This window comes from Mustela erminea, chromosome X (assembly GCF_009829155.1).
Source record: "Mustela erminea isolate mMusErm1 chromosome X, mMusErm1.Pri, whole genome shotgun sequence".
In the NCBI taxonomy this organism is placed as follows: domain Eukaryota; kingdom Metazoa; phylum Chordata; class Mammalia; order Carnivora; family Mustelidae; genus Mustela; species Mustela erminea.
Genome location: NC_045635.1, coordinates 11,580,053 through 11,607,289, shown reverse-complemented (window position 1 = coordinate 11,607,289; position 27,237 = coordinate 11,580,053). Strand labels below are relative to the sequence as shown.

At 44.3% G+C, this 27,237-nt stretch overlaps 1 protein-coding gene across 1 annotated transcript in view; it reads left to right on the top strand.

Annotated features, from left to right (window-relative positions):
* Window positions 1-221: 221 nt before the first annotated feature.
* The window catches only part of PIR (pirin), a 127,960-nt gene continuing 100,944 nt past the window's right edge, over window positions 222-27,237 (top strand). The window contains 2 exon segments of the mRNA XM_032331689.1: window positions 222-317; window positions 12,452-12,544. Coding sequence (XP_032187580.1) covers window positions 222-317; window positions 12,452-12,544 — 189 coding nt within the window.

The following is a 27,237-nucleotide window of genomic DNA, read 5'->3' as shown; positions in this document are numbered from 1 at the left end:
AGCATTATTGTTTTAAATTTCCTAACCCAGGTCTTCTACAGACTAAGCAGCTGATATATTGTAGCTGTTTATATTTGGGGCAGGTCTGAATTTAATATCCCTTATTTCGTGGTCTTTGGATGTGTCCTCCTTATGATTTTTCTTTTTTGTTGCTGTCCCCCCCCCCTTTGGCCCTCTAACCTCTACACTTCAGTGTAGGAACACTCTTTTGAGACTTCAGCATGGCATCCTCCAAGAAAGTGATCCTGTCCGTGCTCAGCTGGGGGCAGTCGGAAGGGATTGGAGCCAGGGTCCGAAGAAGCACTGGCAGACCCGAGGTAAGCTGCTTGGGGAGCTGTTTTCGTGCTTTCCTGCAGAAGGCGCTGGTGGGATACTGAGGCTTACCTTGGGAAGAGAGGGCTTGGGGCAATCATGAGCTGCTTTATGGGGGCGGGGGGGCACAGGGGTGAACTCTGAGGGGGTTTCGCTAACTCGGGCACAGAGGTCTGGCACAGAAGGTGCAGCTGAAGCCTCTCCACCCCTCTCCACATTCACTCGTCCTACCCTGAGTTGAGCCTCATCACCAAACATGCCCACCTTATAGCCCCAAGTTGACTCCCCCGCAATTCAAAGCACCAAGGAGTAACATTAGGTCCCGGTTCCAAATTCCCAGGGGAAAGCATCTGCTTGGCTTGGTTTGGGTCCTGTCTCCCTCCCGCTTGGCCAGTTAGCCTTGCAAAGGATTTGGGTTTGTGGACAAACCACAGAGACCCAACTCTGTGGACCTCCTGTGGGGATGGGGGTGTGAGAAGGCTTCTCTCATCAATGATTTTAGGTTAGGTAGACCTCTTTCAGCATGAGAGAGCAGTTTTATTTGAAAATTGCAGAGAATGTGGGACTTGCAGAAAAGAATATCTTATTTGTACAGAAAGGTATCAAGTGGTGATTATAGCCCACGGAAAATAGTGCTCATCACCATCACAGATTCCAAAAACATTTTTTGATTGCAGTATAACTAACCTATGACATTGTAAGTTTCAGGTAAACAACACAGAACAGAGAAATTTAGTATTTATATATATTGCAAAACAATCACCACAATCGGTCTAGTTAACATCTGTCACCATACGTAGTTAGACAACTTTTTTTTTCTTGTGATGAGAACTTTTCAGATGTACTCTCTTAGCAGCTTCTAAGTGTGCAGAACAATGATGTTGATTACAGTCACCATGCTGTACATGACATCCCCAGGACTTAATGATATAACTTATAACTGCAACTGTGTACTTTTTGAACACCTTGACATATTTCGCCCACCCCCCACCCCCCACATTTGGCAAAAACCATGAAGCTGTTCTCTGTGTCTGTGCGCTTGGTTCATTTATATATTTTCTGATTCCATGTGTAAGTGAGCTCTTATGGTATTTGGCTTTCTCTATTTCACTTAGCATAATGCCTTCAAGATCTACCCATGTTGTTACACATGACAAGATCTCATTTTTTATGGCTAAGTAGTATCTCAGTGTGTGTGTGTGTGTGTGTGTGTGTGTGTGTGTGTGTACACACATATATATCATATTGTCGTTTTCCATTCAGTGGGTATTAGGGTGATTTCCAGGTCTTGGCTATTGTGGGAAAATGCTGCAATGAATGTGGGGGTGCAGATCACTTTCTGGAAGTTAGTGTTTTTGTTTTCTTGGGGTGAACACCGAGCAGTGGGATCGCTGGATCATATGGTAGTCCTATTGTTAATTTTTCAAGGAAGCTCCTACTGTTTTCCATAGTGGCTGCACCAATTTACATTCCTACCGACAGGGCACAAGGGTTCCTTTTCCTCCACACCCTTCCCTACACTTGTTATCTCTTGGCTCTCTGATGCTAGCCATTCTGACAGGTGTGAGGTGATCTTTCACTGTGGTTTGGATTTGCATTTCCCTCCCTGGTGATTAGTGATGTTGCTCATCTCCCCCCCCCCCCCCACGCCAGATATTTTTGAATAAAGGAAGAAGTATATTAGGGAAATGGATTCTTTTTTATTTTTAATTTTTTTTAAGATTTCATTTGTTATTTATTTATTTGTCAGAGAGAGAGAGAGAGAGGGAACACAAGCAGGCAGAGGCGGAGAGAGAAGCAGGCTCCCTGCTGAGCAAGGAGCCCGATGCGGGCCTCGATCCCAAGACCCCGAGATTATGACCTGAGCCGAAGGCAGCGGCTTAACCCACTGAGCCACCCAGGCGTCCCTGGATTTTTTTTTTTTTTTTTTTTTAAATGAGGTCAGTTTGTTCTTCAGCCTAAAATCGGCTCTGGCTTTCTTATGCTCTTTCATTTTCACCCGTGAATGTCATTGGGGGTCCATCAGACATTGTTTTCCAAAGGGTTACAAGCAAATAAGGGTTACACACAAACAAGATTATTCTAAGTTCTAAATGGACAGTGGGTGTTGGGGACACGGAGATGGATGTGCTATCATATTCTACTAGGCCGCATCACTGAAAGAACAATTATGAGGAATTTGGACACCCATTAGTAAAGCCATTATTGTGCGTCGAGGGTAGCTAATTCTTTAATGACTCCATCTGTCAGGACATATCTGCTGAAGCTTTCTAAATATTTTTAGTCCTGTCAACCCCTTACGTAGTCTGATGAAACCAACGCGTTTCTTCTCAGAGTAACACATATTTTTTACGATTGTATTTATTTGATGGAGAGGGAGAGTGAGGGAACACAAACAGGGGAGTGGCAGAGGGAAAGGGATATGAACTCGTGGCCTGAGCTGAAGGCAGATGCTTAACCCACGGAGCCACCCAGGTGCCCCAGAATAATATTTTTTTAATGTGTGAAATAAAATACATAGGATTACAAAGGAAAACATATGGCAATATGGTGAGCAGAATATTACAAAACAAATTTGTAATCTAGTAATTTGCATTAAGTAACAAGACTCAGTGACAGGTCATATCACTACCTAATTTCAAAGCTGCGAGGGACATGGCTAGTAATAGTTCCCTATACTGGGGCACCCGCGTGACTCAGTCAGTTGAGCATCTGACTCTTGGTTTCGGCTCAGGTCATGATCTCAGGGTCCTGAGGTTGACCCCCACCTCCCAATAAATAAATAAATCTTTAAAAAAGTAGTTCAGTATACCTGTACCAACTGCCACGTTATATGAAACAGCTTTGAGTTCTAGTGGTGACAGGGTCGCAGGTGCTGGTGAGTTACTGTGCTGCTTTGACTGCATTCATGGTTAAAGTATTACATTCCAGGGGCGCCTGGGAGGCTCAGTGGGTTAAAGCCTCTGCCTTCGACTCGGGTCATGATCCCAGGGTCCTGGGATCGAGCCCCACATCGGGCTCTCTGCTCAGCATTGAGCCTGCTTCCCCCTCTCTCTCTGCCTGTCTCTCTGCCTACTTGTAGTCTCTGTCAAATAAATAAATTAAAAAATCTTAAAAAAAATAAAGTATTACATTCCAGCCTGGAGATGGTTGCTGGGGACGCTTACTTACCAGTGTGAATGTACTTCCTGACACTGAAGTGTTTACTTAAAAAAAAGTTAAAATGGTAAATTTTCTTATGTATATTTTACTACCAAAAAAAAATTCCAGATGAAAAAACAATTTTCAGTTAGAGGTTAGTGAAAATCAAGATGTAATTTTTTTCCCCAGCCGAATTTATAGCTGCCCTGAATTCTATCCGTGGTACCCAGTTAAGAGTCCCTGGCTGAAAACCCGTGCTTTAAAGACCCCCACATTCTACTGATTCAGAGGGTCTCCCATTTATGCCTCTACCCTAAGGAAAAATATGTGGATTGGAATTATTCATAATGCCATCACCCTGGTTTAATCATGATTAAGACGGAGATTGTTTCCTTTTTTTCTCCATTATAGCTCTATGTTTTACGTCATGGGGATTATATAAACTAAACAATTTTCTGTCCTTGTTTTTTCATTTAACAGGGTAACATAAGCACTTCCCATGGAAATGTAAATTCTTCATGCACATCTTTTTCTTTTTCTTTTTCTTTTTCTTTTTTTTTTTTTTGAGAGAGAGAGCATGCACACATGTGAGGCCAGGAGGGGCAGAGGGAGAGAGAGAATGTCAAGCAGGTCCCATGCCCAGTGCGGAGCCCGACGTGGGGGCTCGGTCTCACAATTCTGAGATCACAACCTGAGCTGAAATCAGGAGTCTGATGCTTGACCGACTGAGCCACCCAGGTGGCCCCTTCACGAACATCATTTAAGTCACTGTGACATGTTCCCGTGTCCGGCACAGTGTTACTGTCTTAGTCATGGACCTACTTTTGACCATTTAGGTTGTCAGCATACTGTTAGCGTGGCAGAAGGCAGACCCCCTCACCCTCCAGTCCTCAGAGAAGGGAAGCACTGATGTGGTTTCGGGGCGGTACGTTTTAAACTTTTTGTGCCAAGGCTTCGTCTCTAAAGAAACATCGCCGACCCTTTGGAGCCCAAAGCTATTTTAGTGTAGAATTTACACCAGTGTGTGGTATGAGTGGCCCTCAGCAACCGGTTCCCTATGGCCGTAAATGAGGAAGTAGAGGTATTTACAAAGCTTTCACTGAGCCTTTTGGTGATGAACAATAAAGCAGAGGTGGGGTGGGGTTGGCTTTCATCACGATTCTGTGCGGGCCAAGGCTGCCAAGCTGGAACCTGGATGATGATTGCATAGTGCGATGTTCGGGCTCCCCCGGCTGTGCTCCCAGCAGGAGGGAAACCCACGACTCATTTGTACCCGCCTCTGGGCTCCGCTCCCCCTTCCACTTGGACACTCCTTGGTGGAACATGATTTTCCTGGGGCCAGTGTCAGACATTTCTTTTTAATTATGAAGAATTGCAGACCTAGAAAAATAGAGAAAAGAGTGTAACGAGTCCCCACGTACCCAATCTCCATAGTGATCAACTCCCGGACTTTCTCGTTTCCTCTATACTCCCCATCTGTTCCTGCACTCAAAGTATTTTATTTTATTATTATTATTTTTAAAGATTTTATTTATTTGACAGAGAGAGATCACAAGTAGGCAGAGACGCAGGCAGAGAGAGAGGAAGGGAAGCAGGCTCCCTGCTGAGCAGAGAGCCCGATTCGGGACTCGATCCCAGGACCCTGAGACCATGACCTGAGCTGAAGGCAGAGGCTTTAACCCGCTGAGCCACCCAGGCGCCCCTGCATTCAAAGTATTTTAAAGGTGAATCATTCCATTTTACTTGTAAATATTTCAGTTTGTGTTTCTAAAAGATTGCAACTTTAAGAAATTGAACTATAGGGGTGCCTGGGTGGCTCAGTGGGTTAAAGCCTCTGCCTTCGGCTCGGGTCATGATCCCAGGGTACTGGGATTGAGCCCCGCATCGGGCTGTCCGCTCCACGGAGAGCCTGTTTCCTCCCCTCTCTCTTTCTGCCTGCCTCTCTGCCTACTTGTGATCTCTGTCTGTCAAATAAATAAATAAAATCTTTAAAAAAAAAAAAGAAATTGAACTATAACCCCATTACATACTTAAAAATTATGAGTCTCCTGATATCGTCAAATAACCTTGAGAAATCTTGGTCCTTATTGATACAGCCTGTGTAGATGGCGCTGTCCATTATCAAGGTCTCTGGGTGCTGAATCATGGTAGAGGGGCATGGAGTCAGAGCTCAAGTCCATTCAAGGCTGAATCTAGATCTCAGTCTGGATTTCATGCTGCCAGTTTCCTTCTGCCTTTTCAGTGATTTCTTTTTAAGATTTTATTTTTATTTATTTATTTGAGAGAGAGAATGAGGGAAAGTGAACATAAGAGGGGAGAGTCAGGGGAAGAAGCAGATTCCCCACTGAGCAGGGAGCCCAATGCAGGACTCAATCCTGGGACTCCATGATCATGACCTGAGCAGAAGGCAGTCCCTCAGCCAACTGAGCCACCCAGGCACCCCTGTGCTTTTTCATTCTTACAGTCATGCCCCTGCCTCGATGCTGAGTAGGCCCAGGAAGTAGTCGCAGCTACTGGAGTCTGTCTTCGACCGGCCTTTCCCTTCTGCTGCGCCCATGTTGCCTTGACACCGGCGGGCGTGGTGTTGGGTGTTGGCTGTTGGCTGTTGGGAGGGCAGGATCTCAGCTGGTCCCAGGCCACTGCCAGGACATTATTGCCCTCTGTCCCTGTGTAAGGATTTGTGTTTCTCTTTTGAAAACCCAAGGTCTAGGGTGAGCCTGAAGGCTCCCTGCTTTTCAGAGACCCATGCTCATTCTATCTTAGTTCATCATTTTTAGTTCCTTCTTAGTGCATCGCCTTATGGTCTGAGACAGCTGTTGGAGCAATAGCAACCATTGGGCGCAGGGAGGACAGAGAGGGCAAACAGCAAGGTGCCACTATCCATCTTTTTAAAAAATAGATATATGAAGGACTTCCCTAAAAGGCTCACCCAGCGATTTCTACATACCTCCCACTAGCCAGAGTCAGTCATGTGACCACATGCAACTGCGAGGGTGCCTTAGGATGTAACCCAAGGACCACTTGGGATGTCTTTAGTACCTTCTGTGCACGCAGAATTATTTTAGAGGCAGCAGAGCAGCATAAAAAAGCATAACGTTGGCTCTGTCTTCAAGGAACGGACGTTCCTGGTAGCTAGGTCCGGTGTTTCCTGATTTAAATAAAATGCCAGGCAGCTGGAGCCTAAGGGAATGTCACAGACTGGACGGGTGGTGGCCACAGGTCTTGATGGGCCTTCTCAGGATATCAAAGGAAATAGCTTTGAAGCTGCCACCTGAATTTGGCAGTTAAAGGACTTGGAACAGTGTGAGGGAAAGGACCTTCTCCTTTAGTTCAAAAGCTTTGAGAAGCTCATCAGTTTAATATGTAGAGAGAGAAAGGTGTGGATGAGTTGGCAACCAAGTCAAAATGTAGAAAATCCAAGTTCTATCAATCAGATCCTGCCTACGGATCACAAGGCATGCCCCTGACGTGCCCTTGAATACTTGCTAAATGTTTACTGAATGTTAGGAACTTGATTTATTCTTTTAAAAGACTTTATTTGACAGAGAGAGAGTGCACTCAAGCAGGGGGAGGGGCAGAAAGAGGGGGAGAAGCAGTCTCCCCACTGAGCAGGGAACCTGACCCTGGGCTCCATCCCGGACCGTGGGATCATGACCTGAGCTGTAGACAGATGCCTAACTGGCTGAGCCACCCAGGTGCCACCAGAATGTTAGGAACCTTAATAAGTCCTAATGCCCAGCCCGGCAAATCACACTCTAGTACAGTAGTCTGATGCAAGATACTCTTGCTTGTTAGAGGAAGAGTGTCTCATATTACGCCCCATCTCTTGGCCATAAACACTACATCCTTCTGGCTCTTCTCGACCTGCCCCCGGCTACTGCAGACTTTTGCTTGTGCTGCCTTTTCTTCCTCTGCGCATCCCCGTGTCATGGATTGGTGACCAGAAGTTTCGAGTGTGCAGTCGGTGTTGAGCAAACAGTCCTTGCCAGGTGATGACCCTTGTCCTGTGAGCAGCGGCTGGTGATGAGGGAGGGCCTGGAAAGAAGAAACCTCTGCTTTCCACCATTTAGTTCATAGCAGGACATACTTGCTCATGGGGAACTCTTTCCACTTTTTTTTTACACAGTTTTTTCTTTTGCATGTGTGTGTGTGTGATGGTATTTTTACTCCTCTGCTGCAGCATAATGGCTGGTGTCTTAGCTTCAAGTGTCCCGCAGAGTGATTTGATATTTACGTACGTTACGAACTGGTCGCTGCCCAAGCCTGGCCACCACCTGTCAGCAGACAGCGCTGGATGTCCTGTTTGTCCCGTGACTTACGTATTTTGTGACTGGACGTTTCTACCTCTTCAGCCCCTTCCCCTGTCTCTCGGACACCAAACTGGTACCAAGAAGCAATACATATTCATCTCCTCTTTACCCATATTTTAATATCAGAAAATCCTAAAAGCGTGGAACTAAAAAGCCACCTTAAAAAGCCATCTGAAGCCTTTCTTTTGCATGTGGGGACGGTGTGGCTCGGAGACGGGTCGGTGCACACCCCGGCCACTGGTCTCAAACCCACGGCGCTCTAGGCATTGGCCCCGCTGCCAGGCACTCATTGTTTCCAGTGCTTCAAGCTGTATATTATCCAGTGAGAGGAAAAATACATAATACGAGAGGAGCATTTTCACCGTCTCCCTCCCAGCCCTGGTTCCATTCACGGGCTTTCATTGAGCTGAAGTGGATTTATGGGTGACGGGTTAAGACTGGAAAGGTCTTGGTCTGATTTTCCCTGGAAGGGGCTGAGTGCTGGCGGGGGGAGAGAGTCCATTCAGGAGGCGAGAGGGGAGGAGGAGGAGAAGAGTGTGCTGTCTCCCGGGGGGGCAAAGTTGACAGGGCATGAGGGGTGAGTTGCTGAGGGAGAGGGGACGGAACTATTGGGGACTTGCCGGGCAGCTGTGAGGGTGGTTTGAAATGGACTTTGAGGTTGAAGCGCCCTCCTGGGTGTTTGGGGGGAGGATTCAATAAAGGGCTTGTTTTTCAGTTACCTTTTAGTATTTCACTGCATGAAACACAGGATTGGGATGAGCTGCAAAGTGGCCCAGCTTTTTAATGGGTGACAGGCCACATTTTAAAGTGAAGGAACTGAGACTTGGTTATGTGAAAAACTTGCGGTAGCTTGTTAAATTTATGTGTGTGCACACTATCTGGTGTGTGTGTGTGTGTGTGTGTTTTCCCATGGAACGTGAAAATCAGAGAGTTGAAACCAATCAGTGGGACAAAGAGAGGGTCTAGTACTCTCTAGAATAATTTCTAGCAGCATGACCCAGTAGACTCCCGGAGATAAACACGCAACTTAAAAAATGTAATTAGCTCACCTGTAATTAGCTTGGGAAGCTGGAGAAAGGCTTAAAATCTGAAAACAATGAGAAAGAAAGAAGAAAGTCTGAATAGTTTCATAGTCATTAGTGCAATGGAGTCAGTATTTTATTTTTTTTAAATATTTTAATTATTTATTTGACAGAAGGAGAGATCACAAGTAGGCAGAGCAGCAGGCAGAGAGAGGGGGGAAGCAGATTCCCCACTGAGCAGAGAGCCCGATGCGTGGCTTAATCCCAGGACCCTGGGATCATGACCTGAGCCGAAGGCAGAGGCTTAACCCACTGAGCCACCCAGGCGCCCCTGGAGTCAGTATTTTAAAAGCCTGTGACAAAGGCGGCAGCTCCAGATGATTTTACAGATAAATTTCACCCAATATTTAATATTTAAGATACAGAAAATTCCAGTTCTGTGCAGACTGTCCAGGGAAAGGCTTCATGAAATGGCATTGCCTTGCAGTCAAGACCGGACAAGGACAGCAAGTGAAAGGATAATCACGTTGCTTTTATACACATTTTAGCAAGAATCATAAAATATTAACCACCCAGATACAGCAATGTATTAAAAAGATAATATATCGCCACAAAGTTTGGATTGCCGAAATGTAGCAAATTTGGTTTGAGGTTGGTTAATCTAGTTACGTAATTTACCAACATTAAGAGATTACAGGAGAGGAAAAGTATCTCAATAATACAAAAAAAGGGTTCAATAAAATTCAACAACTGTGTATGTTCAAAAAATTAGTGAACTAGAAGAAGTGGGGATTCTTTCTTCTTATGAAGAGAATCTGCAGAAAACCTGCATTGAACAACCTGTGTGGTGGTGAATCGGAATAAAATCGGAGGAAGCAAGGACATCTATTACTGTCACTTCTCGGCATTGTTGTAGATATGCTAGCTTGCAAAAAGACAAGAGAAAGAAACAGAATGTGTAAGGCTGGACAACGAAGGGGAAAAACCCGTTATTTGCTGACGGGTGTTGGTTGGGATATTATTCCCAAATATTTACTGCCCACCCCCTGTGGGATTACACACTCCCCCCAGTTTTAGGTACATTAACTGTGAGTCCCATAGGCAGGGTTTAAGTGCCCCCCTCCTGCCCTGGGCTTGGCCATGTCACATGCTGACACCAATGGGATGTGTTAACGTGATTGTGCCCTGTTGGCTTGGCTTCCATTTACTCCTGTCCTTGGTTATGAGAACAGCATGTCCTAGATAGTGGACACTGTTTCAGCTTGGGATGAAGAATGGCAAGCCGTGTGGAGGCCAGCCAAGCCTAGAAAAATCCAGAAAAAAGCAGCCTGCCACACCTTTAATGCAACCAAAGGAATTTGTGAACTACTGGGCAAAAGCTTATTTAAAAAAAAAGATTTTTGTTTATTCATTTAAGAGAGAAAGAGACAGCTCACGAGCAGGCAGAGGAAGGGGGGAGAAGCAGACTCCTGGCTGAGCAGGGAGCCCAGTGTGCAGCTCGATCCCAGAACCCGGGGATTATGACCTGAGCCGAAGGCAGACACTTAACAAGTGAGCCACCCAGGTGCCCCTGGGCAAAAGCTTATTGATAAATACACTGGTGGGGCGCCTGGGTGGCTCAGTGGGTTAAGCCTCTGCCTTCAGCTTGGGTCATGATCCCACGGTCCTGGGATTGAGCCCCGCATCGCATTGGGCTCTCTGCTCAGCGGGGGGCCTGCTTCCCCCTTCTCTCTCTGCCTGCCTCTCTGCCTACTTGTGATCTTTCTCTGTCAAATAGATAAATTTTTAAAAAATCTTTACAAAAAGATAAATACACTGGTGATCTAAATGTCTGGAAAGAAAACCTAAAGTATGGATAGATTTTTAAAATTAAGAAAAATTAAGATTATCGGGGCACCTGGGTGGCTCAGTGGGTTAAGCCGCTGCCTTCGGCTCAGGTCATGATCTCAGGGTCCTGGGATCGAGTCCCTCATCAGGCTCTCCGCTCAGCAGGGAGCCTGCTTCCCTCTCTCTCTCTCTCTCTCCGCCTGCCTCTCCATCTACTTGTGATTTCTCTCTGTCAAATAAATAAATAAAATCTTTAAAAAAAAGAAAAAGAAAAATTAAGATTATTAAAATTAAGAAAAATTAAGAAAAAAAAGAAAACCCAAAGTATGGATAGATTATTAAAATTAATAAGAACTAAGCAATGTTCAAAAATCACTTTCCTATTTACGTTTTTAATCCTTAGTAGCATACTATTCAAAAACACAATTTAAAAATCGTATTTACAGTGTCATTAGAAATGTTAGCTACAAAAATTAAAAAAAAATATATACAAAGTCTTTATGGAGAAAATTACGAACCCTATTGAAAGACATTTTAAAAGCCCCAAATAGGTGGAGATAAGTATGTTTATATATAGGAAACCTCAGTATTATATAAATATCAACCTTCCCTAGGGACACCTGGGCGGCTCGGTCGCTTAAGCATCCCACTGTTGATTTCAGCTCAGGTCGTGTTCTCAGGGTCGTGGGATGGCTGAGCCTGCTTAAGATCGTGTCTCCCTCTCCCTCTGCCCATACATGTGCATGCTCTCGATCTCTCTCTCTCCAAAAAAAAAAAAAAAAAAGGTCAATCTTTCCCACTTGGTCCATAGACTCAAAGAGATTCCAATCAGAAATACAACATTTCTATTTCCCTAAGCTTTTAAGTTTAATAAAAACTTTTGTAGAATAACAAATGGCCAGGAATAACCAAGATAGCTGTAAAGATACGCTGACGACTGTCTGATCTGTTTCTGCCTCTCTCGAACTTTTGTACAACATACCGGACACTGATGATCCATAGTTTTATTTTGACAGATAATGTTTACATAGATATCTCAGAGTCAGCGTGACCTAAAATGACTACCTAAAATAACTATTTCAGGGGTGCTTCTTCTGTTAGATTCTCTGGGCATCTGGATGCCTCTCCCATCTTCCCAGGCACCATCGCTAGAAACCTGGGGGCGGGGCATCCAGTGCTCCTCTGTTTCTCATTCTCCATCTCTACTGCCCTTGCCTGAGTGGACCTTTGTTTTTGCCTGGACTAGTGAAAGTGCCTTCTGAATATTCTTCGTCTCCTGTCTCTTCTTTCTCTCAGCCATCTTCCACTTGAATGCTAGAGGGATCTTTCTAAATCTGATCTTAACACGATTAAAACCCGTCACCTTCAGGATAAAACCCCAACTCCTTTAAGATTTGGCCTCTATCCTCAGCCCATCTCCCATCATAATTTCATGTGTATCTTTGCCTGGAGAGAGTAGTCTAACATATGTGTTAAATTGTCCTCCTCCAGAGCATTTATGATAATGCAGTCACTGGTGGGGTGGTTTTTTTTTTTTTTTTGCATCTGTTTAGGAAAGACAGTATCTTGTTTGTGCTAACCCTTTAGATCTTAGATGATCATGAAATGTTTTTCCTCTCTTTGTACTTCTTATAAAATCAGCTCTTTAACTTAGTGTGTGTGTGTGTGTGTGTGTGTGTGTGTGTAAGTAGTTCTTGCCTGAAAATAACTGTCATTGCAAAAGTTTATCATTAGCTATGTCATTTTCGGTGAGTTTTGCTAGATCTATCCATGAATATATCCCCGACTAGTGTAGTTTAAAAGGCATGTCTAATCTGCTGGATTTAATTTTTATTTCAGTTAAAAGATCTGGATCCATTTTTACTGTTTGATGAATTTAAAGGAGGTAGACCAGGCGGATTTCCTGATCACCCACATTGAGGTCTTGAGACAGTAAGTAAAATAATTTGACTCCAAACGTGAGTATTTTTGAATTTCCCTCTGTTATTAAATCTAGTAATCATTTCCTTTTTTTTTGAAGATTTATTTATTTGAGAGAGAGAAAGAGCGTGTGCACACATGGGGAGGAGGGGCCAAGGGAGAGGGAGAGAAAATCTTAACCAGACTCTGAGCTGAGTATAAAGCTGTCTCGGGGCTCCATCTCATGACCGTGAGATAACAACCCAAGTCAAAGCCAAGAGTTAGATGCTCAACCAGCTGTGCTGCCTAGGCACCCCAAAATCTGATAGTCACTTTTTCTTTTAAATATTTACTGACTTAAGTAAACTCTACACCCAACGTGGGGCTCAAACTCACGACCCTGAGATCAAGAGTCGCATCGTCTTCTGATTGAGCCAGCCAGGTGCCCATAGTAATCATTTCTAATAGAAAACTCAGAAACCATGAATAATAGTTAAATTAATTTATGAGTTCTTAGCTATAGACTAGCTACTATGGCAAACCACATACTTTACATGAAGTATATTCAAATTTAAATATTTACTGTTTTTAATATTCTTTGAATTTGTGCAACTGGGGACATTTTTATTTGAGCAGTTAATAAAGAATGAGAATTGGTTTCTGGGGCACCTGGGTGGCTCTGTCTTTAGGGTGTTGGCCTCTTGATTTTGGCTTAGGTCATGATCTCGGGGTTGTGGGATCAAGCCCTGTGTGGGGCTCACACGCTGGGCATGAAGTCCAGTTGGGATTCTCTTTCTCTCTCTCCCTCTGTCCCTCCCCTATCCCCCCAAAAAAAATTTTTAAAAAAAGAATGGGCTTCTTAAAATATTTATATAATTAAAATAATTTGTGAGAGAAGAAACAATTTAAGTTGTGATTTAAATAATTTTATGTAAAGAATTAGTTTTTATTCAAGAATATTCAGAAATGTGGAGCACCTGGGTGGCTCAGTGGGTTAAGCCTCTGCCTTCAGCTCAGGTCATGATCTCAGGGTCCTGGGATTGAGCCCTGCATCAGGCTCTCCGCTTGGTGGGAAGCCTGCTTCCCCCGACCCCGCCTGCCTCTCTGCCTACTTGTGATCTCTCTCTCTGTCAAATAAATGAATAAAATCTTTTTAAGAAAAGGAATATTCAGAAATGTTTAATCTCATAATATTTATACTCCAAAGACTATCCAAGAACACTATTAGTATTTACTTCTAAAAGGAATTATAGAATCAAAGGCTGAAATAGAACATAGCCTAAAAACTAGGATTTTTACGGTCATACCAATACATTTACAAATTTAACTGTGATATTTGTAAAGATGGGGTGATTATTTTCAGTTTTAGATAAGGAGACAAAAATGTATAATGCAATACTGTGGCACTTTAAGAGTCTCATTCTCCATATACACCTATATTCTGAGAAAACGCAGGGACAGTTAACGAGAAAATGTAGCCATCTGCTCCGTGGGAAGAACCTGTATTAGGAAACAGACCAGGGCTCAGTGTGTTTGTCAAGCCAATTATTGAAGGAGTAAATATTTACTAAGGACTAGTGCATGAAGGTATTGGTGTCAGGCAACCTTTTGTAGGTTGGGTGTGTGTTTGTGTGTTGGGGAGGGAGGGAGGCTAAGGAAGAAGAAGACTTGGCCCCTGCTTGCTTCCAGTTCCCAGTCTGGTTAAGGAGGTGAAAGATGGACCGGTCAAGAGTAAACCACTGCATTGTAAAGACTGAGTAAACCAAGAAGCTTCTGGAAATAATGCGAAGGATCAAGGTAGTTGGACCGATCTCCCTTCCTTACTTAGTCATTGGCCTTCAAGTTCTCTTCTTTGTTAGCTTTTGGGGGGCATTGTGTCTTGCCTTACAGTAGTAAGGGAAACCATGCCTTTCACTTACCCTACACCCATGCTGGATTCTGACTCAGTTTCCAGAACACATCTCCCCATCATGCTCCTCTGCTTCTGGTTTCAGGACATCGTCACCGCCTCCTCCCACAGCTCCAGTTACCACTGTACTCGTCCCTCAAGCTCTTTTCAGATGTCACTGTCTCCATCACGTTTCATAAGACAGTCTCAAGAGGGTGCACTTTCTCCTTCATTGGGTCCCCATAGCTTTCTATGTTTACCCGTCTCATGCACAATAGATGTCTACGGTAGCCTCGATTATATTCTGTCTGTCGTGTATTGGGTTGAGGAATGGCCTCAACCTCCCCTCCCGTGGTCAGGAGGACTGAAAATTGCTTCAGTTCAGATAATCCCACACCTCTCCATGTTCTGCGGGTGGAGATATTTGGTGACTATGGGCTGAATTTAATTGGATAAGAACATTTTTGCTAAAGACAATGAGTACATTAAACCAAACGAATGATGGCACGCATTGCTTTCTTTTGCATTATGGAAAGGAAATTTAATTGCCTCTATAAAGTGTAATTTATAAATCATAAGGTGCTCAACTTTAAATTGTGAAGGAGTTCAGCTGTAGCCTACTGCTGTTTGGCCCTTGACTTTTGAGTAAGATTTTCCTTAAAACCAAAGTTATAATTGCAGTCAATACTCATTATCTGTAGAGTCTATGTTCATGAATTCATCTACTTACTAAAATTTATTTGTAACCCCCGACGGCTGTACCTGTGGTGTTGGTGCTGTCTGTTATGGGCGAGCGCAGAGCGGGTCAGTGTGCGTGGTCCTGGCTGAGGCCCCGCTACCTTCTCGGTTCAGCTCGCCGACTGTAAACAGGTGTCCTTGAGGTCTACTTAATACCGCATCTTCACATTCTTGTGCTTTTTGTGAGTGATTTTGCTGTTTAAAGTAGTCCACAAGCATAGTGCTGGAGTGCTGTCTAGCGTTTGAAGAGTAGGAAGGCTGTGATGTACCTTTCGGAGCAAGGATGTGTGTTAGATACTTTTGTTCAGAGTTGAGGGTAGAGCGCTGCTTGCTTTGAGTTCAGCGTTAATGAATCAACTGTATATATGTGTACACACACACACACACACACACACACAAATGAGGTATCTTTAAACAGAAACACACATAAAACAAGGTTATATATGATTGGTTGATGAAAATGTGGTTGGAGGCTCCAAGTGACCAGACCCTGTATTTTTCCCAAGACCAAGGGACCAGACCCTGTATTTTTCCCAAGAGCATTGGTTGGTTCGGTGTTCACGAATCTGATGATTGTGGCAACTTTAGAGAACATAATGACTGGGAATAACCAGAATCAACTGTATATGTTTTTCCCAGGCGTGTGGGTTAGCCAAGGGCTCCTCTGTCTCTTAAGGTGAATGTTAAAATACGCAGTTCAAAACCAGGAGCACTTACAGGCTCTCATCAACTCCTCCTGACTCATTTTCTACAGGCTTTGTATAAAGTTTGAAAAGACTGATTAGCGTAAAGAACAGAGCTGGGGGCACCTGGGTGGCTCAGTGGGTTAAGCATCTGCCTTTGGCTCAGGTCATGATTTCAGGGTCCTGGGATGGAGCCCCACTTTGGGCTCCCTGCTCAGTGGGGAGCCTGCTTCTCCCTCTGCCCCTCGCCCCCCACTCATGTTCTCTCTCTCTCTCATGCTCTCTCAAAGGAATAAATAAAATCTAAAAAAAAGAAAACAACCACAGAGCTAGAATCACTTATGTTGTCCTGCTGCTCAGAAACAGGTGTCATTATTGTTTTGATAAATTTACTTTCAGTACTTTTTTTTCTGGTGTCATGCTGTATGCTTTCTGTCTTTTTGTTTTCCATTTAACATTATACCATTAGCATTTCCCCAGAATTCAAAAAGCTCATCTTTAATGGCTTCATTAGGTCCCTGCCGTGAAGGTGGTACCCATCGACATTACCACAGCAGTGTAGGAGGGTGCCTGTCTTTCCTCAGCATCACCAACACCATATATTTGTCCGACTTTCCTTATCTTTGCCACTTGATAAGTGAAAAAGAATGCATCATTATAGTTTTAATTTGTTTATTTTATTTATTTATTTGATAGAGACAGTGAGAGAGGGAACACAAGCAGAGGGAGTGGGAGAGGCAGAAGCAAGCTCCCTGCTGAGCAGGGAGCCCGATGCGGGGCTCGATCCCGGGACTCTGGGATCATGACCTGAGCTGAAGGCAGGTGCTTAACTGACTGAGCCACCCAGGCGTCCCTACTGCACTTGTTTAAACTCCCTGTAGCTAGAGAAAAGTCTCTTTGAAATTATAAATTTCCTTCTTTTTTTAAAAGATTTTATTTATTTATTTGACAGAGACACAGCGAGAGAGGAAACATAAGTAGGGAGAGTGGGAGAGGGAGAAGCAGGCTTCCCGCTGAGCAGGGAGTCCAATGTGGGGCTCGATCCCAGGACCCCGGGAACATGACCTGAGCTGAAGGCAGATGCTTAGCTGACTGAGTCACCCAGTGCCCCAAGAACTTTTTAATAATATAGACCATATATATATATATATATATTAATAATATAGACTATATATATATATATATATATATATATATATATATAAAATATAGAATAGGCTTCTTGAATCAGTGATTTTCTTATGCCTGGAGAAATGACACGGATTCACCGAATATTAACAGAACGGGTGCATTTTCAGGATCAGCGGTCCTCCAAATAGGCTTGGTGCTTACATAAGACAATGTTGTGCTGACGGACATTAATTTTTTAAAATAAAAGTGCAATTCTGCTGTACTAACACATGAATATAAAATATAAATAGAAATCTACATTATGAGTGCCTGCTCACATTTTTTTCAAATAGTGATATGTGATCAAAGAAATGAGAATATTCTTCTACAAAATTCTTATTACCTCGAGTGTGAACTGTGAAACTGGGACCTCAGACTCCCCCTCTGCTCTGTGGACACATAATCTGCATTTCATCAGCATCCTCAAGCGATTGATACACGCAGTAGGATTGGAGAAGCGCCCGTCTAGATGATCTTTGAAACCAGAAATACTATAATTCTGTAAGAGCGAAGACCTGATTTTACGGAGTTAGCAGGTAATCCTTTTTTTTTAACTTCATGCTTAGGATAACTACATCTTTTCTGTTAAAAACTTACCCGACAATGGAGGAAGAAGGAATGTGCTGGAAAAGGAGGCACAGCCGAAGGTCACAAGACCAAGGGGAAAAATGTGTCTAGTATTTCCTGCGGGCAGGTAGGGCTCTGGGGAGCCCTGTTTCCAAAAGGCCTGAGTGGTAAACTGTGGAATAATTCTGTAGTTACCCATTTCCGGTCAGTCTTCATATCTTGATTTGCTTAGGGCAGCTATGAACAATCCAAAACAGAATGATCTGAAACACCCATGTACTGCCCAAGTTTAACACTTGAAGTTCAGTGCCCCGTTGATGAACTTTTTGTCTGTTCTGAGAAGAAAGGCATTTTGTGTCTTTCACAATCATCCTTTAAGTTACAGCCTTGGGTCTCTTCTGATTCCAGCACTGAAGGTCCCATGCTCCAAGGGAACCCCTCAGTCCTGGGGAAGCAGCGTGATCAGTTACTCCCACATAGGGACATTCACGACACCATCATAATTCAGGGACACTTAAGGATGACTTCGTCGCTTACGTTCTTAGCTGGGCTTTGAAGGTGTGTTTTCACGTTTTTCCCTGCAAGCCTCAGCAGGCTTTTTGACTTGTGCTCCGGGGAACAGACGGGTCCTGTTGGCAAGGGTGTGACCATTGGAAAAGTCCTACTCTCATTTGCCAGATGGCAGCCAGCAGCATTTGCATGCAAAGGCTGGACGATACCTGGGGAGGAAGGGATGGGTGCTGGTGATTCACACCTCAAGCTTACGACTGCATTCAGACCTCTCATCTCCCACACAGCCTGTAGTTTCTAGCTTGCTGGTTACTCCCCCAAAATGTCGAAGTCAAGCTGTGGAGGGGATGGGCAAAATGCTTGATTAAAATCCAAACCCCTTTTGCAAAGACAAAAGCTTACTCTAGGAAAACTGGGAAAGAAGGGTACCTTCGCAATATCGTGATGACTTTTCAGTGGACTTCCTGTGTTGTGTCTAACACCGAGATATTGGATATAACCCTGTTCATTTGAGGAAAAGAAAGAACACAAGAATGTCTCCCAGCACCATTATGATTTAATATGGCTCTGGAAGCTTCGAAGCTACTCGTAAGAGTCAAGGCTGTCGGAGAGGAGGAGGAAATATTGTTTATTTTTTAGGAAATATGGTAATAAAAGCAAATCCCACAGTGGCCACATCCAGCTTTGGGTGGTGCTTACAGTGTATGCATGTAGATCTTAGGTTCTGTCTGTGTTTGGCATGATTTGGGGTTGGGGCTCAATAGGTTAGAGGAAGGAAGGAAAATCTAAGAGTATCAGCCAAAACCTCTTAGTAAGTGGCTGGATAGAAAATCATTCTGCAAAAGTCAGCCACTTCCCTGCATGAAAGCAATAACCAGAGAGAATGGGGGAAATATCCCCTTCATGGGAGCAGTGGGAGCCCCTATATCTCAGAGGGAAAGGTTACTCCCCTTTAACCCAGTAACCTACTTCTAGAAAGATCAAAGTAAGAACAAAGGCTTGCTGTACAAATGTTTATTCCAATTTTAAAAAGTTGGGAAAAAGGGCAACCAAGTATCCAAAATAATAGGGGAATCGTTATATTCTTGGAAATTACATATAAGGAAGTTCCGTATCTGGAAGATGGCATATTCAACATCATTTATAAAAGCAAATATTGTGAACAATTTCTATTTTCCTTAATCATGGGCTGTTTAAATCAAGGCTTCTCAGCCTGGGCGCTAGTAACGTTTTGAGAGGCTAACTATGCTGTGAGGCTGCCCTGTACATTGGAGCAGCCTCCCTGGGCTGTACTCACTAGATCCCAGTAGCTCCCCCCACTTCCAGTGGTGATAACAAAAAATATTTCCAGATACTGCCTACTGCCTGCTTTGGGGTGGGCAGGCTACCCGATGGCCCCCAGGTGAGAACTCACGGTTTAAACACACGAGTCCATAAAATGACATACACGATACACTCCACAGCCATTAAGAAGAATGCCACAGCTTGATATGTTCTAATACAGAATAATCTCCATGGTAGTTGGAACGTGCCAGAATTATTGTGGCATAGTGTAGGATTTATATAAAAAACAAAAAACTATACCTTTATTCTTTGAAAATTTTTTATTTTAAAGATTTATTTATTTGAGAGAGAGGGTGCCTTCACGAGTGTGCTTGGGGGTGTGGGGGAAAGGGAGAGGGAAGAGAGAGTCTCAGGCAGACTCTTGAGCTGAACACAGAGCCTGACGCGGGGCTCCATCTCACGACCCTGAGATTATGACCTGAGCCAAAATCAAGAGTCAGATGCTCGACCAACTAACTGTGCCATCCAGGGGCCTCCACCTTTATTTTAAAAAAATGGTTTTTTTTATCAGTTGTATTATGGGAAAGCCGAGCTGTTTTAACAAGTGATTACTTCTACGTGCTACATTAATGCAAAGAAAATAAAATTCCAAAGTTCATGTTACGAGTTCAAAAGATGGCGCTTAGAGAAAAAACACTTAATGACAGATACGGATACATAGTCACAAGGCTTTTTGAAAATATTTAGCAGTTTTTAGTATTTTCACGATATTGGGCAACTGTCACCACTGGTCCCTGAACATTTTCATGAACCCCCAAAGAAAGCCGATACTCACGGAGAGCCCCTCCCCATCTCCACTTCCCCCAGCCTCTGGCAGCCATGCTCTCTCTATCTCCATGGGTTTGCATATTCCAAACATTTCGTACAAAAGGAATCATATGCTATGTGGCGTCTTGTGTCTGGTTTCCTTTCCTTGGCAAAATGTTTTCAAGGTTCCTCCACGTTGTAACATGTGTCAGAACTTAATTCCTTTTTATGGCTGAATAATTATCCATCGTATGGCTCTGCCACATTTTGTTTATTTGGTCCTGTGTGGATGGACATTTGGGGTATGGCCACTTAGACCTTGATTCTTGGGTATGCCTAAGTTATCTCTGAGAGGACACCCAGGAAGCTGGTCCTGTGCCTTCTAGAGAAGGTTACTGAGTGATGGAGGGAAACAGTTCAGTTTCACTCTAACCCTCTTTTTCTTGTGGTGCCTTTGCAGTTTGGAGCCATGTGTATTGGTTATTTAAATAATGCTACTTTCAGAATTCTCTCTTCACACACCATATTTGAAGATCAACAGCGCTTAGATGCCTGGTGAAGTTCCTGGTGCCCACTGGCCCTCTGGGAACTCCTGCCGAAGCGTCCAACTTGGGTCTGCCCGCTCCATGTCAAATCAACCAGTCCACCAATTAAGCTAATAGCGTAGGCCAGTGTGTAATGGGGAGGGGCACCTTCCTTTAGGAGACATTCGTGTGCCATTAGAGGGTCCCGTGAAATATAAAGGAGCGCCTCAAGTTAGAAAGTGTAACTTTCTCCTCGAACTCTTCCCCGGCCATAAGGAAATTAAAATTGTGTGTGTGCGCTTGCATGCGCATGTGAAGGCGAGTCTACAGGGGAGCAGAGGACTACTAGTTGGCAAGACCGTCAGAAAACAGCTGAGGAGGAGCAAGAGAGGTCCCGTTGATGAAGTTTCACATTCTGAGGGAGAAGCTAGCATTTCTCACAGAAAGGTCTGGGAGAGTTTCATTTAGTACAGCCTTAAGGATTAAGTTAGCCATGAGGAGAGGAAACTCTGGTGGAGGAAAAGGTAGAGGGTACGGCGTGGGAATATCCTAGAAATGGTGAGTAAGTAGTTAGACTTAAAAATTCGATGTGCGTAGCGGGGTGCGCCTGGCTTGCTCAGTAGAGCATGTGACTCATAATCTCAGGGTTGTGTGAGTTCAAGCCCCACGTTGGGCCTAGATGGAGCTTACTTTAAAAATAAATAAATAAAACAAAAGCTCTGTGGGATACATTTAAAAAAAATTGGATGTGTAGGATGTAGAGCTGTAGGTTGGGTCTTTACTGGGGAGGGCCTTCCACCGTAGAGCTTGACCTCCAGTTACGAACGATGGGCCAATGTTTTCTATCCCGATACTCCCCAGTTAGTGCTGTTGTTTCTTTTTCTTTTTTAGATTTTATTTATTTATTTGACAGAGATCACAAGTAGGCAGAGAAGCAGGCAGAGAGAGAGGAGGCAGCAGGCTCCCTGCCAAGCAGAAAGCCCGATGCGGGGCTCGATCCCAGGACCCTGAGATCATGACCTGAGCCGAAGGTAGAGGCTTTAACCCACTGAGGCACCCAGGCGCCCCCAATGCTGTCGTTCTAAATTAGTGCCATCTTAAGTCTGAAAGTCAGGACCAGAGACTGTCTGCCTCAGTGGTTCTGAACCAGGGGTGACTTTGCCTCCTTGAGGCCAATGTGGGAATTTCTGGAGATGTAGCTGGTTATACCAGTTGGAGGGAAGCTACTGCCATCTAGTGAGGAGAGGCCAGGAATGCCGCCAAACGTCCTGTCACGCAGAGGCCTGTTCCCACAGGGGAGAATCCCACCCCGGTCCAGGTCACACACGGGAAAGTAGCACTTCACTGAAATAGTCTTCAGAAGTAATCCAAACAAATGCCCAGCGGGCTTCCCCATCTTGCCCGCCCCTACCCTGTTACAGTTACAAACATAAACCATTCATGTCTGAGAGACTGTTGACACTTTGGGAAGAGGGGACATAGCAACGACCGTAAACCAGTCATTAAACATCCTTTTATGTCACCCAATAACGCTTTTGAAGTGAGACTGAAATTAAGTCCAGAGTAAATAAACATAGATCTTTACGTGATGAAAAGCTCCTTGCAGTGGGCATTGGGGGGCGCAGTTGGCTAAGTGTCCGACTCCTGGTTTTGGCTCAGGGTCGTGAGATCGAGCCCCATGTCAGGCTCTGCTCTCAGTGCAGCTCCTTCTCTCAGAGTCTGCTTATAACTCCCTCTCTCTCTGCCCCTCTTCCCTAAAATAAATAAATCTTAAAAATCCTTATAAGTCTTCAACCCTATTAGCAAAGCTGCTTCCGAGTTCTCCATCAGTAGACTCTCTTAAAATGAAATGCCCGACCTTCTAGAACCAAACCCAAAGGAAATTTGCCATGCACTATGAGCTGCCACATGGCCTCCATATGGTACCTCCAAGCTTCACAACAGTCCTGAAAAGTAGGAATTGTGAACCACCCCCCGTTTTACAGGAGAGGAAACAGAGGCTCAGAAATGGTGACTATCTCAAAACATTGTCAAGTTAATACCATTAGAAACAAGATTGCGCCTGGGACAGGGATCCCCGGCTGTGAACACCTCAGAGTATCTCTGTTACTTACTGTGGGACCCAGTGCTTTTGTGGTCCAGGGATCCAAATGTCCTGCCTGTAAGTGCAAAGCAATGCTCTTCTCTGAACTTTAGGGAGGGAACGAATGAGGCCGGCTCACCGCCCGCGTTGTTTAAGGAGTCATTTCGCTTCTTGTGGCCGCAAGACCATTGGTGATCTGGTAATAACACCGTAGCTAACAAAGCTGTGCTTTAATTGTTTCTGGCCTTTTATTACAACATACAGATTCTTTGCCACCTCTGTACGTTTTTTTGCCCGACCCTCCCCAGCTTTTCCCCAGTAGCAAAGTCTCTTAAGGACCAGCTGGGGGGTTGCCTCCTCCATGAACGTCTCCCCCTTTCCTTCAGATTCTTGCTCTCCTCAGAGTTAGTCTTTTTCTCGGTGTTTCCACAGGGACTAATTGTACATCTTTTTCTTTTTTAAAAGAGTTTATTTTTAAGTAACCTCTGTACTCAACGTGGGGCTTGAACTTAGAGCCTTGAGATCAGGAGTCGCTGCCCTACCCCCACCATACTTCATTTTAGTATCAGATTCTCTTATCTGCATATTTTAGTGTTTCCCCTGCTAGAGTGGTGGCTCCCCGAAGGCCGGGAAGGATGATCCTTGTGTTTCTTTTGGGTGATTTCTGACTTCCTGTTTATGAGTTTGTGATGACATTTTCTCCTGTTTAAGCTGCAAAGACAGGGGGAAAGAAGAGACATTTAGAATTACCCCCCAAAGTTTATTAAAAAAAGGCAAAAGATAAAAATTGACATCCTTCTATCACACCCCCTTATTATAAAATGTTCTTATTGCTTCTTTTTCTTTGTTTTCTTGGAGGGTTTTGTCTTTTATTGTTGTTTTTATTGCTCCTTGAGGTCGAAAACCCGAGAAGTGTGGCCCAGTAACGTCAAGTACAATAAACACACTGGCCAGAAATTTGACAAATTAAATCCTTACAGTGAATTGAATCAGAGAATAAGAATATTCTTATATTCCCATCTAAAAATGTCAGCTGCTTAATTAAATTAAATATTGTAATGAAATCTTAACAAAATACTTAAACAAAAGGGAAATCCCTAAAACCTATCTCGGTAAGCGCCCTGTGAGCCCCAAACCTTCATTCTTTGGGATCTGCCTTGACAGCTTTTAATGAGAGAGCATGGGGGCAGAAAACCTTCCCTCTGCTCCACGACAGAGCTGGCCCCTTGACGTCCAGATGGCCACCTGCCACCTGCACGCGGTCTTGAAGCAGAGACCCCATGCCCGGGCTAGAAGACAGGCTTGGCTATCAGCGGCTCAGTTAGGGAGGCCCAGCCCTGTTGGGGGCAGGTCTGATAGAACAAGATCAGCGAGCACACACTGTTGGGATCAGCAGAGGGCGCTCTTCAGCAACAGTCCTTCCAAAGACCCACTGTTCTCCCCCTGGCTACAGACACTACACTTTTGCGTGTGGAAAATTCTTGTAATCATAGAAGTTGGTAGAACATTCCCTTGCGGTTCCTTCAGTATAGCACAGGAACCATAACAAAACGGATGCGAACACCTTGACCACAGTTTTAAGAGACGTAGGTGCTCTTAGCCTGATGATTACATGAGGAGCCAGTGGTAGTTTGTCTGAAGAGATTCCCCAAAAGGTTGAATCCTGAGTGGGGTTTGAGGAGAAAGGGCATTCCTGGCTTTGCCCTGGGGTTCTAGAAGCAGCTGGAAGGTTCTGAGGGAGTCCACGATTCAGCTCACCTGAGTAGTTGGATTCAGGAATATGATTGTTCTCGAACCTTGATGTTCCTGTCAGATATTTTACTCCTAGGGAAAGGAAAATGAGTGGATTTGGGAGACATTTGCAAATGGGAGCAATAGAAAAATATAAAAAGAAAATTGCCTTAATTAAGTTGGTTGTTCTTTTTTCTGTAGTTAGACACTGTTGGGTAGAACTCTTCATGTCCACACCAAGGAAGGATCCTGGGAGCACCTCCTCCAGGAACCTGTGGCTGCCCATCTCTCCATCTGCTTCTTCCCCTCACCCAGGACTCATAGGCCTGTTTTCAGCTTTGTCTACAACAGCACAAGGACCCTTTCTTTGCCAGAGGTGGCCAGATCGCCTAAAGGCCTTACAGTTGGCAGTCCTGGCTGGTATTCTCTCTCTCTCTCTCTCTCTCTCTCTCTCTCTCGTCTCTCAGAGAGAGTGAACCTGGGAGAGGGGCAGAGGCAGAAGGAGAGAGACAATCTCAAGCCGGCTCCACACCCAGCATGGAGCCTGACTCGGGGTTCGATCTCAGGACCCTGAGGTCATGACCCGAGCTAAAATCAAGAGTCGGATGCTTAACCGACTGAACCACCCAGGCACCCCAGTCCTGGCTGTTTTAGCAACTCCCATCAGATCTCACAACACATGTGCTGCCACCAAGATGGCGAGGCAGCATGGGAGGGAGAACTGGTTTTATTTTCAAAGACCAAATGTTAATTTAAGTCCTTGCCCTGCTGTTATGAATGGCGTGACCTTAAGCACCCTAAGCTGCTCTGTTTTCATCAATGACGTGTTCATTCGGTAGATCTTTAATGCCGTGCTGGGTTGGAACCTTTGGGAAGGTTACGTTTTCTTGTGGAAGACAGACAGTGAATAACCAAATAATTACATGGCAAAAAAATATAAATAAATAAAATAAAATAATTACATGGCATAGTGTCCCTTTGGGAAGAATCGAGGAAGAAGAAACAAGTCAGGGTAGGAGGCTAAAGGATAGATGGACCATGTGACAGATCGGCTGGGGGCGTCCTCTCTTAGGCCCTGACATTTGATCGGAGCCTGAATGGAGTGAGGAGGCGAGCTGTGAGAACATCAGCAGAAGTAGTTTCCAGGAAGCATGAGGGAAGACCCACGGATGGGATCTCTGGCAGCGGAAGTGTGGCACGTGTGCCCGTTCTAGAACTTACTGAACCCTTAGGTGCCAGGCGCTTTGTCCACGTTACGCATTTAGTACTCACACGCTTGCTGAGTTCCTCTCCTAGGCCCCGGGGCTGTACCCAAAGAAACCGAGCCTCCACGACGTGGAAGGACTTGGCTCCACATCTCACACCTGGTCAGTGGCAAAGCCTTATCTTCCAGCCCTTGCCCCAGAGCCCGAGTGGTTCCCCAGGGCCGGGGCCCACCAGCAGGGGGCAGTGCTGAGGCAGTCCCTGCAGCATTGGCCGCCCCCCCCCCCCAGGGCAGGGTTGGAGCAGGAAATGGCAAGGGAGGACCCAGTAGCGATTTTTTATAAAAAATACTTGGCTGAATACCTAAACGGTGTTGGTTATGTTTTCTTTTTAAAACCGCCTTTTGGCCCTTGTGAAGGTTTCTGTGGGGCCGGGATTGGGTGAGCTTAGTGGGGTGGTACTCCAGCAGTCTCTGTGATTGCCCAAGTAATTAAAATATTTTTGTAAAATAACGTGGGTCCTTACTTTTATGGATTCGAACATTATGTTTCCATACTTGAAGAGCTGCTAGCCGCTTCTGTTATGCGATATGTTCCTTGCTGCCTCTCTGAACAGCCATAGCCTCAAGCCATGGTTTTTGTTTTGTTTTTTTCTCTTTTTCCTACTCAGCTACCGATAGAAAAAAAAAACAAAACACCATTTGAGGCCCATGGAAATTAAAAGTAAACACGGTCTTATCTATAATATAAATGCTTTGCTTTCAAGAAAGAGTTTTGCACCTAGAAACATTGAATGAGATCATCAGACTCGGCCTTCTAAATACCAGCCAGAAGGAAACAACAAACTTTACTCTCTCTTGTACTGTAATTCTTCAGAATTAAGAGCTCTTAAATGTCACATGGCAAGTGCCACTTTTCTTTCGTTCCTGTTTTGGCGTTGGGTCTCTGTCCTCCCAAATATACGAACGCGCTGAGAAGTAGGAACTGACAAGGAAGCAGAAATGTTTCATTAAGATCCATGGAAAGTTTAGGACTAAGAAGGAGGAAGTGGATTGATGGAGGACCAGGGTGCATGGCAGGTCCTTTAAGAAAACACCTGTTTCAGATTACAGATTTCTTAATGAGACACACGCAACTCTTGAGTTTAAACATAACACTCCCATTTCCATCAACCACCCACGGCCATTCTCCAGGTGTTTGCGATTATGGAATGTCCTGAAAAATCATCTGGGTTGTGTCAGCTCTCAGAATCCTGCCTGAGTTAAAAAAAAAAATCCTCCGCGGGCATTAATTTATACTGAAGGTCTCAGTGTAGCATTTACAGCACTTACGCAAAATAAATAAATAAAAGACAACCATAAATAAGGGGGTCATTGGTTTCTAATTTTTTTTCCCTCCTAATGGCTCAAAGTCGTTTTTAAGTAGTAAAAGGCAGGCATTATGAACTCTGTAAAGCTTCATTGACCAGATTTCTCTAATTCAGATTTTATAGTATTTAGGATGGTGTTTACTTTTGTATTACCAGAGAAAAGAGGACAT